A 15,370-nucleotide genomic window follows, 5' to 3' on the forward strand; every position below is an offset into this window, starting at 1 on the left:
TATGGTGTATGTACACTACCGGTCAAAAGTTTTAGAACACCTACTCATTCAATGATTTTTCTATATTCTACATTGTAGAATACTGGTGAAGACATCAAAACTATGAAATAACACATATGGAATCATGTAGTAACCAAAAAAGTGTTAAACAAATAAAAATATATTTTAAATTTGAGATTCTTCAAATAGCCACCCTTTGCCTTGATGACAGCTTTGCACACTCTTGGCATTCTCTCAACCAGCTTCACCTGGAATGCTTTTCCAACAGTCTTGAAGGAGTTCCCACATATGCTGAGCACTTGTTGACTGCTTTTCCTTCACTCTGCGGTCCAACTCATCCCAAACCATCTCAATTGGGTTGATGTCGGGGGATTGTGGAGGCCAGGTCATCTGATGCAGCACTCCATCACTCTCCTTCTTGGTAAAATAGCCTTTACACAGCCTGGAGGTGTGTTGGGTCATTGTCCTGTTGAAAAACAAATGATAGTCCCACTAAGCCCAAACCAGATGGGATGGCATATCACTGCAGAATGCTGTAGTAGCCATGCTGGTTAAGTGTGCCTTGAATTCTAAATAAATCACAGACAGTGTCACCAGCAAAGTTCCTTCACACAATAACACCTCCTCCTCCATGCTTTACGGTGGGAAATACACATGCGGAGATCATCCGTTCACCCACACCGCATCAAACAAAGACACGGCGGTTGGAACCAAAAATCTTACATTTGGACTCCAGACCAAAGCACAAATTTCCACTGGTCTAATGTCCATTGCTCGTGTTTCTTGGCCCAAGCAGGTCTCTTCTTATTATTTGTGTCCTTCAGTAGTGTTTTTTTTGCAGTAATTCGACCATAAAGGCCTGATTCACACAGTTTCCTCTGAAAAGTTGATGTTGAAATGTGTGTTACTCTGTGAATCATTTCTTTGGGCTGCAATTTCTGAGGCTGGTAACTCTAATGAACTTTTCCTCTGCAGCAGAGGTACCTCTGGGTCTTCCATTCCTGTGGCGGTCCTCATGAGAGCCAGTTTCATCATAGCGCTTGATGGTTTTTGCGACTGCACTTGAAGAAACGTTCAAAGTTCTTGAAATGTTCCGTATTGACTGACCTTCATGTCTTAAAGTAATGATGGACTGTCGTTTCTCTTTGCTTATTTGAGCTGTTCTTGCCATAATATGGACTTGGTCTTTTACCAAATAGGGCTTCTGTATACCCCCCCACATTGTCACAACACAACTGATTAGCTCAAACGCATTAAGAAGGAAAGAAATTCCACAAATTAACTTTTAAGAAGGCACACCTGTTAATTGAAATGCATTCCAGGTGACTACCTCATGAAGCTGGTTGAGAGAATGCCAAGAGTGTGCAAAGCTGTCATCAAGGCAAAGGGTGACTATTTGAAGAATCTCAAATATAAATATATTTTGATTTGTTTAACACTTTTTTGGTTACTACATGATTCCATATGTTTTATTTCATAGTTTTGATGTCTTCACTATTATTCTACAATGTAGAAAATAGTAAAAATAAAGATAAACCCTTGAATGAGCAGGTGTTCTAAAACTTTTGACAGGTAGTGTACTATGTAGACTCCTGAGCAGAGCCATAAGGGAAACTAGGCATCTACCACCCCACTACCACTATCAGATTATTGGGGGGCAATGTAGTCTGTTTTTTGTGGTTCTGAAATCACCATCACCCACTAATTAACTTGTCATTTTTGCAGATTAAGTGTTTGAGCTAAAAATGTATCAATATTCATTGTTTACAAATTAGCTATGAATTAGCCATTGAATATATAGCACAACTTTGGATTTCACCCCCAACTCAAAATTGAATGGTTTTTTAACCTTTTGGAAGTTTTTATGGAGTGATATTCTCTTCTCCTCTCGCTTCGGCCATGCAGTACGCCTCGCACATGTGATTGCTTTCCTCGTTATGAAATTATCAACTTTAGTGTGTATATCAAAAAGATTACCATATACACTGATCGTTTAAAGCAAAACTACCAAAACTATTGCTGATTGTGAACCTGAAGAATCAAAATAAAATCTATTGTACGCCCCGTTCAGCAGGTATAACCAGAGGAGAGTTGTATCTCCGGTATATTACTTTTATTCCGGTTAAACACCACTTGAAACAGTGCATAGATAAGCCTAATATCACGCAAGCCATTTTAGCATTTGAATACTGAAGGTGCCGTGTGTGAATCGCTACATCCCTAATGGATTACAGTTTCTCCTGTATCTGAGAAATAGACTACTTTCAGGGTGAGGACCATCTAAAATGAAGTTGTAAAATCCTGAACTTCCCCTTTAAATGGCCCTGAAATCACTGGTATGTGTGCAGCAAAATTGTTACTGCTATCCGGGATCCTTGGGACGTCCCTACCCTAAACCCTGACCCTAACCTTAACCCCTACCCCAGTGTTTACCAAACTCGGTCCTCGGGACCATAAGGGGTGCACATTTTAGTTTTTGCCCTAACACTACGCAGCTGATTCAAATTATCAAAGCTTGATGATTAGTTGATTATTTTAATCAGCTGTGTAGTGCGAGGGCAAAAACCAAAACGTGCACCCCTTGTGGTCCAGAGGACCGAGTTTGGGAAACCCTGCCTTACTCTATCCATAATTTTAACCATTTTAAATTTCAACTTCAAATGGGGTAGGAACGCCCCAAGGATTCTGGATAACAAGGACCGCAGCAAAACCATCAAAACATCCCAGACACTATAAGCCTCTGAGACCAGTAGAACAAGGTCAAAGGTTAGGCCATTGCATCATCACGTAATCTCACTGGCCAAATGTCCACCAAAACAAGGACACAGGAGTCCACTTCCTGTCACGGTATATTGATATTAGCCTAGTTGTTTAGCCTAGATACTAGCCTAGGTGTTGAGCAAGTTATCAGCTGTGTAGGGAGAGAGCGTAGACAGAGTGCAGGTCAGCATAACATAGTCAATATCAAAACAAAAACCATGACGTTTGGAAAGTTACATTCAAGCTGATAAATTCTGCTCCTAACCATCATTATCTCAAATGACATGAAGAGAATGGTTCTCTTGATGCTGTTTGTGTCTTGTAAAACTGTGTGACCGTCGCATGCTTTGTTCGGCCTCGTTGCCCGACAAGACTTTTAATCGTTGCATCTCCAAACTGTTTCTCATGACACGCACACAACTGCACTCACCTTCTGTAGGCTGGTCGGGTTGAGCTGGTTTTTGTCAATGATCTTTATTGCAACCTGAAACGGCGAGAGACAAATCATTACGATCAGTGATATCAAAACAGTGACATATGAAAGGGCATTTTAATAGATCCCAAAGCTCAAACCCCAAAACAAACCAACAAGCCATAAGGCCCGATAAGTGACTTAACAGCGTGGTTTGTCTCGGTCAAAGCGTGAGTGAGACTAGGACTGTAAATGTATATGGTTCACTACACACTGCACTCCACATGATCCCATTCCATGTCATTAGGTTAACTTGATAACAATCCTGTGGAATTATGCACCTAAAAATGTGGGTCATGACTTTATGGGCTAACATTACATTATGTTTACAACTATACAGGCCTTAAAAGTCATGACAGACTAGAAGAACAAACCCAGTCTTGTTCTGTCCAAAATGTAAGGATCATCTCTAAAACTACAACTACCATCCATCCCTCCCATATGTTCCATGCTCTCACCTCAACCAACCTGTCAAATGGCCTATTACAAACCTCATTGGCCATGTGCACTATTCCTACCAGCCTAACCCTATTCTTCAGTCAAGTCCCCACTTCTCTACCCCAGTCTCACCCCTCAGTCTAGCCCATCCACACCTCCTGCCCAGTCCAGTCTCACCTCTTTGCCCGTCAAGATGTGCCTGGCCAGCTTGACCTTGGCGAAGTTGCCCTTGCCGATGGTCTTGAGCAGACGGTAGTTGCCGATGTGCGGCTGCTCGTCCGAACACGAGGCGATAGAGTTCCGGCATCGTGCTCCGAATGATCTGCTTGACCAACCGGTGCTCTTCTCCGAGCGGCTCGTCGAGAGAGAGGTATGCTGGGAAAAGAGAAAGGGGTCATAAACAAAATGCAAAACCATCTAGCTGCATCACATCTTGACATCAATGGCGTGAAATCACATTCTCGGCCAATAGATGATTCTAGAACACATACAAAGTGATTTAAGCAGACATCAGCTAAGAAACTCTGGTGATCTAGAACCCGCAAATGTCTACAGGTCTGAAACTACCAAAGGCAACATTTATAGAGGGCTTTGTGTAATGGAATTGTTAATGTTGAGTGTCGAGTGGCCATGAGTAATTCATCAGGGTCTGTTGTGAAAAACCTGTTAATGCTATTAGAGAAAGCTATTGGGCTGATAGTAAATACTGAGCAGCGCCAAGCTAGCTAACAGGCTAACACATTAACACATATGGGTTAGCAGTGGCTCATGAGGCCTATGGAAGCCAAGGAAGGCAGCTAATCTCATTCCACCCCACATTGCTGGCATTCTTCACATGCATGCTCCTCTGAGGTCATGAAATAGAGACGGGTGGTGTTGTGCAACTCGGCATCTCCTAATCGATCTGCTCTGGAATGCCCGACACCACACTGTAGCGTACGCGGAGCTGCGTTCGCACGCCAACGCGACATGACGGCTCAACATTCCTCCTACACGGTGCCCTGGCTCGTTGGGTTACCCATCGCAGCATGTTCCAAGTCAACAAAGCATAAACGGAGAGTTTGGATAACACAATCTATGACAGCATTTGGTTGAATAATTTCAAATCCCTATTGATGTTTTGAGAATAGTTTGGATAAGAGTCATAGCACGGTGTCCCTGAAGCAACAGTGTCATTTCAGAGAAGTTACACTTCACAATGTAGTGTCACTAATGACCTCATGATACAGTGCCAACACAGGAGCATTAAGACAAATAGAGGGAGGAGGGAAGGGAGAAGTGGAGGGACAGGGTTACAATATTTTTAATCAACTGAATAATTTAGGCGAGGTGTGGTGATGGAAGGGAAATGTGGGGCCCCTAATGGAATAGGGCAGGAGAGAGGGTGCATTCGGATGGTTTCCTTTCCTAGTGACTTTACCTTGACCTCCTTTGAAAAGATCACAGTGTTCAAGGTAAAGAGGGGAAGAAAAGTCACTGAGGAAAAGTGAGAAGAGGATAGCGTTTCAATGAATCTAACCATCCTCATTTACGCCATGCTCACTCCGATGTCACTGAACTGAAATATAAAGCATGAATGAAGAAACATTAAGGATTTATTTACCCATATTTATTTAGGAACTCACAATAATTAAGATAATGATGATTTTGTGGTATTTAAATTGTGTTAAGCCAATGCTTGAGAGAACATCCACAAATTAGTTTAACCTGTCAAACCACGTCATTATCTTTAGGCGGAGTTATGTGAACATTAATCAACAACGCTTCCGCAAAGAATACTCCTCTACATCCTTGGCAAAAGAAAGGTAGGTAAGGACTGATAGAGCATCCTTCTGTTGTTCATTCAATACATTTGAAAGCGGTTTTCCAGGTCACTTAAGGCATTAGGAACTTTAATTTGCCTCAAATGACTATTCGAATGCACCCAGAGAGATAGACAGTGAGATTGAAAAGACAGATGCAGGCGGGGTGAGGCTCACGATCTCATCAGTAACCAACCGTAAGCACACCCAGTTCCCAGCTTCAGACCACAGCCATGTGTATGCATAGTGTATAATAAAGCATAGTGTATAACCTTCAGACAGAATAGTGCACACTAACTCCCAGGAGAGATCCCGCTGCCTGACTGAGACGGACTGTCTTTCTTTAAAACACACACACACGCAGAGACACCAACTCACACACACGCGCACACACACACACTACACTATCATAAATGTGCAATGCACACGCAAGCGCACAAGCCTTAACCCCGGATCAGCACATCAGGCGAAAGAGCATTTGGTGCTGCATCAGACTACTCTTGGCAGAGTCCTTTCAACCCCTCCCCATCCCCCTCCCTCCCTCCCTCCCACGCCCTGCCGCAGTCTGGTTTATCACTCCTCTCATCCACCTGTTCCCATGTCGTGTCCCTCGCTCGTTCGCTCCCACAGGAAGGAGGAGACCTCCTATTGGGCATCGCCTCCGACCGAGCCCCTATGTCCCTGCCTGCATCCCCATCCCACTGGGTGTGACAAGCCCTCAGCTAGCCCCCTCCCCTTCATCTCCCTCTACTCTCCTCTCCACACCTGACCCCGACCCCCTTGTGTCTAGTGTTGGTATCTTTCTCTCATTTTCAGCCAACCTCACAATCTGGGTTTCTCTTCTCCCCAACCCCTTTCCATTTGACCCTTTCAAGGAGAGCCCATCGATTCTCTCTCTCTGTCCGATTGCCACGACGACGTATTCAGATAGAGGGATGAAGGCTGAGGGCAGAGGGAGGGGTACGAGATGGAGTCGCTGATACATACATAGACAGACTAGAGAGACATACCGGGGTAGGGCCGCGGGGGATACAATGATAATTCTCCAAGACAGGTCACCCTTCAGAGTGCTTCTGCTCTGCTTTCTTAAAACCAAACTCTCTGTTGTTTCAAACCACACCTCTTCTAATGAAACAATACAGAAGGCGTGTTGTAGCAATGTAGCAGTCCAACAGAGCAGGGTCACAGACAGGTCTTGGAGGTGAAACTGAACAGCACGTCAATAAAAACCTTCAACAACAAAAAACAAGCGACTATATGCCTGTGATCTTTACTTGTTTGTTGCTACAATAATGTTCTGTGTGGGCCATGACAACCCTGGAGGGTGAAGGCCAGACCTAATCAAGTGTAAGAGATTAGATCAGTTTGAGTGTAAACAATAGGGAATGCATAGAATCTAAAATGTTTCACAAAATAACATTCAACCAGCTGAAATAAATGGAAGGTCCTGCAGGGTCAAACCAGTTTCCTGTGCATCACAGGGCAAGGTGAAGCCAGCCTTGAAATATTAGGTCTGTATGGCAACCTACAAGTCATGTAGACAGGCCAATAAATCCTGTAGCATAGGTAAGCATGAATCCTAACATCTGTACCATCTGTGGGCGTTCCACTGTAGACAAATGTGAACCACTTCTGTCTTTGATTAAGGCTGGACAGTGCGTGGGAGCGGTTCGTGTCTACGTTTGCCTCTGATCACATGACTAGTGTGCGGCATGACAAAACAATAGGAGGCATCCTGCTAAGCTGTGCTGTGCGGTTTGTGTGATGGGGCTGGGGAGGGTTGAGGATGGGTCAGGGTTACACCATCCCGCCACCACACATCCCGTCTTTGCACAATGCCCTCTGCCCCATAACCCCCTCTCAGACTTCCTCTCTCTGCCTGTGATGACAGTGTTTCAGGCTGGATATGTCCATAAAGTATAATTTCACTGTAGCCTCAATAAAAATATGATGGTATATGATGTGTTACCAATGACAAAATCTATGTCCCTCTTACAAATGTGGATAGTTGTAATGTCTTTGTTCATAAATGCCTGATATACAGATTTTGTCAAGGAAGTTGTGACCCTAGCCAGCGTCACTTACTGTCCTGAAGAGCACGGTGACATGCCACGCTGTCACGTCTCACAACTGTGCAGTGTTTCCTGGACTGGCTGACAAGGAAATCCAGCTTGGTAAAAAACAGAGTGTGAATATGACAGCATCCAAAACATATTATCCCAATAGAACCAACATTAGGCTACTTTATTCATTGGCACCAAGCTACTAGCTACATTCAGACAGATATTTTGCTATGTCGTGCAGAGATCAGACTCTGAGCTGGTAAACTGTAGTTTCTTCTGCCAGTATCAATCCCCTTCAATAACTTCTAGTTCTACAGCAGTTACATTTCAGTACATTTTCACATAAAACTTGTTTTTCTGTTAATCCAGAGCGTTGACTGATCTTTTGGCAAATCCCGTTGTGTTGGTTGAGGGCAGATTAGTTTGCAGCAATGACCTAACATCCTCTATTCTTTGGGAGTCCCAGACAGTCTGCTCAGCTGCCTGCCAGTGAATTCTACAGCATGACTGAATGAACTCTCCTCAGTCAGTCCAGTCGGTAAACTACCACTGGGTTTTTACCAGAACCATGAGCAACACAGCTGAGAAGCCACTGGGGATAATGGCTTCTGAACACTAGAGACACAGCACAAGTCTCACCTTGGCGTCAAACAAAACCTTGAAATGTAAAGACCATATGCTAATGGAGAGAACACTACAGCAGGAAAGGTCCATCCCCTCAGGGCTTGGACCCTAACAAATACAATGCTAGAAGAAGAACCCCTAAAGCTATCATCAGGATCATTCAATCCTAAGTATATCTCAGTACCCGAAGAGGTGAGAAGTCTTTCCTAAAAGTATTTGTATGAAGAGCAGAAGAGAATGATGGTCAAACTTGAGTAACTTAACAATCTACCTCTGAGGAGTGCCTGAAGCTTTCACGTTCAGTACTTCTTCAACAAATAATTTCAAAACAAAATGGCCTTACACACAAACAGACAGACACAGACAGTATCTCGCTTTCAAAGCAGGAAATGTTCCATCTCTCATAGGATAAGCCTCTATACAAACTAAGCGAATAACAGATACAAATCTGGTCATGTTGTATTAATAACAGGTTTGGGGAGTTGCACTCACTGTCATTTAACCCATTAATTAAGAATGACGGGACAGACTCCCTCCTTCCTTTTAAGTAAATTTTTCATTGCAACAGGTCTAATAATCCCCCACACTCATAGGCACGTGCTAGTGCACACAAACACACATCAACAGAGGCAGATGAAAACAGAGAACTGAACTCCACCAGCAAGCACTACTGCTTATTTTGGTTGCTTTATTTCTCCCTGTGTCGGGTATCCCCCTTTCTTTCTCTCATCCGCTAGTGGACACAGAAAAAGGGCGCCATGGCTCTCTGGTTTCACACACATACGACACACAAGTTCTCAGTCAGGTTCTCTAATCGATGCCTCTTAGAAGCCTGAAATGAATTTAACTGATGCTCTTATCCAAAGCCACTTACAGTGCACTGCACAGCCTACACAGTTCATCTATACAGCACTGCCATATGAAACAGCCTAAACACCAGTAAGAACACAGGAGCACTGGCACAGAGAGACAGGGCCATTAGCCTTCAATAGGCAAGTTCATTTTACTACAGTGTGCAAAGTGTGAAACCAGAACAAAACAAAATGCTTTCACTAGACAGGCCTATCACTGTAAGCCTACCATATCGCTCAGCTTTTGCAATGTGCTCTGGTCATAACCCCACACAGGAGGCACATGGTTGCTCTGGTCATAACCCCACACAGGAGGCACATGGAACACATGCCTATCTGACCTTCTGCTGAACACCCAAACTTGTGTACAGGACCTCGCTTAGTTTCATCCATGAACAAGGCAGATGGCCCATGGGCAACTCAAGCAAAGATTAAAAAGTAGTGAATGGCTCCAAAGGGTCTGCTGGGGCTAAGAAGCAGGACTAAGGGCAGAGATATAGTGTCATTAACTGCCACGTCGAGGCCAGGGGAGGATGAGCAGTACAGTGCAGTGAAACTGGCTAGGCTAATGTACCACATTCTATGAGTCCACTTTAATTTGTTTTATGAAACTAGGCATGAAATGAAACTAGGACTCATGACTCTACCATCTACTGCAGGGAGCGGATGGTCAGGGGGCCGGAACATAATAAAACTAATCTTTTTTGACTGCAAATTGATCACAAGAAGCCTAAACAGATAGACTATTTGATTAAAACATAATCATTTCAAACCTTGATTACATTTGGGAACATTGTCCTCCGTAGGGTGCCGTCTTTCGGATGGGACGTTAAAACAGGTGTCCTGACTCTCTGTGGTCATTCAAAATCCAATTGCGCTTATTGTAATATTAGGGGTTGTCACCCCGGTGTCATGACTAAATTCATGGCCACCTAATCATCCCCCTCATTCCTAATTGGCATACCTCACTCCTCACCTGATAGCTGATGTGTGGTGAGCGTTCTGGCACAAAAATGGTTGGCGTGCATCACTGGTGCTACACATTTCCCCCTACTATGTAAAGCACTTTGAGTACCTCAGTTGGTAGAAAAGTGATATATAAATCCAAAAAAGTATGATTTATTATTATTATTTGTATACGATCATATACAGCACATTCGGAAAGTATTCAGACCCCTTGACTTTTTCCACTTTGTTACGTTACAGCCTTATTCTAAAATGTATTAAATAAATGTTTTTCTCATCAATCCACACATAATACCCCATAATGACAAAGCGAAAACAGGTTTAGACATTTTTGCACATTAATTACAAATAAAAAACAGAAATACCTTATTTACATAAGTATTCAGACCCTTTGCTATGAGACTCGAAATTGAGCTCAGGTGCATCTTGTTTCCATTGATCATCCGTGAGATGTTTCTACAACTTGATTGGAGACCACCTGTGGTCAATTCAATTGATTGGAGATGATATGGAAAGGCACACACCTGTCTCTATAAGGTCCCACAATTGACAGTGCATGTCAGAGCAAAATCCGAGCCATGAGGTCGAAGGAATTGTCCGTAGTGCTCCGAGACAGGATTGTGTCAAGGCACAGATCTGGGGAAGGGTACCAAAACATTTCTGCAGTGTTGAAGGTCCCCAAGAACAGTGGCCTCCATCATTCTTAAATGGAAGAAGTTTGGAACCACAAAGACTCTTCCTAGAGCTGGCCGCCCGGCCAAACTGAGCAATCGGGGGAGAAGGTTCTTGGTCAAGGAGGTGGCCAAGAACCCGACGGTCACTCTGACAGAACTCTAGAGTTCCTCTAGGAGATGGGAGAAACTTCCAGAAGGACAACCATCTCCGTAGAACGGAAGCCACTCCTCAGTAAAAGGCACATGACAGCCCGCTTGGAGTTTGCCAAAAGGCACCTAAAGGACTCTCAGACCATGAGAAACAAGATTCTCTGGTCTGATGAAACCAAGATTGAACTTTTTGTTCTGAATGCCAAGCGTCACGTCTGGAGGAAACCTGGCACCATCCCTACGGGGAAGCATGGTGGTGGCAGCATCACGCTGTGGGGAGGTTTTTCAGCGGCAGGGACTGGGAGACTAGTCAGGATCGAGGGAAAAATGAACGGACAGTACAGAGCGCTCAGGACCTCAGACTGGGGCAAAGGTTCACCTTCCAACAGGACAACGACTCTAAGCACACAGCCAAGACAACGCAGGAGCTGCTTCGGGACAAGTCTCTGAATGTCCTTGAGTGGCCCAGCCAGAGCACGGACTTGAACCCGGTCTAACATCGCTAGAGAGACTTGAAAATAGCTGTGCAGCGACGCTCCCAATCCAACCTGACAGAGCTTGAGAGGATCTGCAGAGAAGAATGGGAGAAACTCCCCAAATACAGGTGTGCCAAGCTTGTAGCGTCATACCCAAGAAGACTCGAGGCTGTAATCGCTGCCAAAAGTGCTTCAACAAAGTACTGCGCAAAGGGTCTGAATACTTATGTAAATGTCATATTTAAGTTTAGTTTTTTTATAAATAGCTTTTTGCTTTGTGTGTAGATTGATGAGGATTTGTAAACATTTTATCCATTTTAGAATAAGACTAACGTAACGTGGAAAAAGTGAAGGGGTCTGAATACTTTTCCGAATGCACTGTATGTTTCTCTATTATGCGTAGGAATACTTGGGAACAGATTCACAAAATTAAAATCACTTGGAGCTGATTTCCTGGTGTTTTTACAATCTTTTATATCCAACTGTTATCATCCAGAAGGCGATGTCAGTACAGGTGCCTCAAAGCTGGGATCGAGAGACTGAAAAATAGCTTCTATCTCAAGGCCATCAGACTGTTAAACAGCCATCACTAGCACATTAGAGGCTGCTGCCTATAGACATAGACTATAAATCACTGGCCACTTTAAGAAATGGAACACTAGCCACTTTAATAATGTTTAAAGTGGTTGCATTATACAGGCTTGTGAATTATTTGCAAAGGGGACATAAACTATTGACAGGTAAATAAAACAAAAAGTTTATATGCAAAATGAATGACTAAGAGTTTGTTCACAATATGGAGGGTTCTTTGTATATGGGCTGAACTTGCAAGCTGAGCTGGATAAGAAATGTATAGAGGGAAGTAAAAGGTACTGATCAAAATAACAGAAACGGGGATTTGGAAACTAGGCCTATATGGGCTCAATTCATAGGACTGGCTGGGCAACTGGAGAGTGAACGTAATGGTCCCTCTACCAGATGGTGCTGATAGAAGCGAGAGAAGAGGGGCATACAGAGGATGTCATAATGCAAAGGGGTGCGAAACTGTACCAGCGCAGACCGCATTAGTGGCCTGACTCATAACGACTTGGATCCCTGGGACGTGCTGGAGCGGGAGGTGCGAAGCAAGTGCGATTGTGCAAATCTCAAATCTGGATGACTAATGTGTACCACCATGTGTGTTGTTAGGTTTATTACTTAAATTATGATGATCGGGAGATAATATTCCATTGAATAAGCATCATTAGCCTGCCCTACATACCAAATTCCTTTGTTGTACAGACATGGAATTACATTGATTAGGCTTACACAGATTGATGTACAAGGATATAGGCAGATGTCTTACACAAGGGCACAACACAAGTGAAACCCCACCTGGAGTTTGAACATCATGTAATCTTCTGGTCAGTAATCTATTTCACTGTGTAGATCTATTATCAATTCTAGCAGCAAAACGAATGTGAATATTGAAAATAGTGGTTGTATCAACTGTTTACTGAGCCAAATATGCTACCCTCAGCCCTGTTCAAGAAATTCCTTATTTAAACAGGTCTGGTTTGTTGTTACCAATGATTTACCAAAATCTTAAACATCTCGAAGCCCTGTCCTACCCTACTGTGCACACATCCTGATACACTACGTTAACCTCCATGCTAAATGTTTTCCCTCTCCCACACACCCCTAGGCTGTCCGAGGGAACGAGACTGAGGAAGACGATACAATCTAAAATCATTGTAATTACAGACGGGGCCTTCTGGGAGGTACGGCGCGACCAACGTGATAGGAGGAGACCAGTGTGGGCTTTCCCGTGTTACACCACCACATTTTCACTCAGCATACATTTGACATTTTAGTCATTTAGCAGACGCTCTTATAGATCTCAAACTGGGCGGAAAATGGACTGGGAAGCGAAAGACCCCTGGGTTTCCATGGAGAGATTTCAAACAAGAGGAGCGTGTGACCCAGTTGACTCCAAGAGCAGGTCAATCATTTCGATCCCTTGCCTGCAACATTTCTGTCACATAAAGGACCACCAACATGGGTTTTTGGTTAAAGGGCCAGTGCAGCAAAAAAAATGATTTTCCTGTGTTTATATATATATATATATATATCCACACTATGCGGTTGGAATAATATTGTGAAAATGATGATAATGCCCTTTTCGTGTAAGAGCTGTTCGAAAAGGCCATCTAAAATGTCAGCCTGTTTTGGTGGGATGGAGTTTTGGCCTGCCTGGTAAATTAGTTAATAGACCAATAAGAGAGAGAGTTCCAAAACTCTCTGCCAATAAGAGCTCATTTTCAGTTCTCCTCTCCCCACTCAGACCACTCACAGACAGTTCAAGCAAAATTCTTGCTTGAGAAATTGCTCTTTGCTAAGAAGCTATTCGTGTTTCTTTTTGAACATTTTAATTGAAAACAATCACAGTAAGGTACTTAATTGTTACCCAGAAATGATTTGATATTGAGATTAAAAACATCTGCATTGGAATTTTAAGATTATAATTTGGGGATAGAATAGTATAGTATTGTCTGAGTAGAAACATTGTTTTAGTAGAAACATTGACTACTTTCAGTGACCATATCAAAAACATTAGGTGTTCATTTGATTATCTATGCTGTAAATATAATCAAGTTTAACAGTGTCACAATGACAGTATTTATTTAATTTTCTCCCCAATTTCGTGATATCCAATTGCGATCCAATTATGATCTTGTCTCATTGCTGCAACTCCCCAACGGGCTCGGGAGAGTTGAAGGCAGAGTCATGCGTCTCCGAAACATGACCCGCCAAACCACGCTTCTTAACACCCGCCCGCTTAACCCGGAAGCCAGCTGCACCAATGTGTCGGAGGAAACACCATTCAACTGACGACCGAAGTCAGCCTGCAGGCACCCGACCCGCCATTAGGAGTAGCTAGAGCGCGATGAGCCAAGTAAAGCCCCCCCTGGCCTAAACACTCCCCTAACCCGGATGACGCTGGGACAATTGTGCACAGCCCTATGGGACTCCCGGTCACGGCCGGTTGTGACACAGCCTGGGATCGAACCCGGGTCTGTAGTGACGCCTCAAGCACTGCGATGCTGTGCCTTAGACCGCTGCGCCACTCGGGATGCCCACAATGACAGTATTTAAGTCAAATAAAATAAAATGTTATTAGTCACATGCGCCCGAATACAACGGGTGTAGACTTAACCGTGAAATGCTTGCTACCGAGCCCTTCCCAACAATGCAGAGTTCAAAAATATAAAAATTGTAACACAAGAGGAATAAAACACACAAGAATGTAGCTATATACAGGGAGTACAAGTACCAGATCAATGTGCAGAGGTACGAGGTGGATATGTACATGAAGGCAGGGTAAAGTGAGTAGGCATCAGGATAGATAATAATAAAAGTAAAATAAAGAACAGAGCAACGTATGATGAGTGTAAAAGTGTGTGTGTGTGTTGTGTTTGTGCGTGCATGTATGTGTGTGTTGTGTCGGTCAGCGCGCGTGTGTGTGTGTTTAGCAGTCTTATGGCTACTTAGCAGTCTTATGGCTTGGGGGTAGAAGCTGTCTCGGAGCCTGTTGGTGCGAGAGCCGATGCTCCGGTACCGTTTGCTGGATGGTAGCAGAGTGAACAGTCTATGGCTTGGGTGGCTGGAGTCTTTGGGAATTTTTTGGGACAGCGCCTAATATAGAGGTCCTGGATGGCAGGGAGCTTGGCCCCAGTGATGTACTGGACTGTCCGCACCACCTTCTGTAGTGCTTTGGAGGATCCGAGAGCCCATGCAAATCTTTTCAGCCTCCTGAGGGGGAAGAGGCGCTGTGGTGCCCTCTTCACGACTGTGTGTGTACCCTGTTAAGTCCTTAGTGATGTGGATGCCAAGAAACTAGAAGCTTTCGACCCGCTCCACTACAGCCCCGCCGATGCAGATGGGGGCGTGCTCTCTGTAGGCTGTCCCATCGCTGTCTGTGATCAGGCCTACCACCGTTGTGTCGTCAGCAAACTCGATGATGGTGTTGGAATCGTGCATGGCCACGCAGTCGTGGGTGAATAGGGAGTACAGGAGGGGACTAAGCACCCTTGAGGGGTCCCTGTCTTGAGGGT

General features: G+C 44.0%; 1 protein-coding gene across 3 annotated transcripts in view; it reads right to left on the reverse strand.

Moving 5' to 3' along the window:
* Window positions 1-15,370, reverse strand: part of LOC311106036 (MAP/microtubule affinity-regulating kinase 4-like) — a 47,523-nt gene that overhangs the window by 28,614 nt on the left and 3,539 nt on the right. For all 3 annotated transcript variants that reach the window (XM_084148312.1, XM_084148315.1, XM_084148314.1), the window contains exons 2-3: window positions 3,848-4,045; window positions 3,191-3,244 (exon numbers count right to left, since the gene is read on the reverse strand). In XM_084148312.1, the coding sequence (XP_084004438.1) occupies window positions 3,191-3,244; window positions 3,848-4,045 (252 nt within the window). The remainder of the gene's footprint in view (window positions 1-3,190; window positions 3,245-3,847; window positions 4,046-15,370) is intronic.

The sequence above is a fragment of the Coregonus lavaretus genome (assembly GCF_964263955.1).
Source record: "Coregonus lavaretus genome assembly, chromosome: 30".
Lineage (NCBI taxonomy): Eukaryota > Metazoa > Chordata > Actinopteri > Salmoniformes > Salmonidae > Coregonus > Coregonus lavaretus.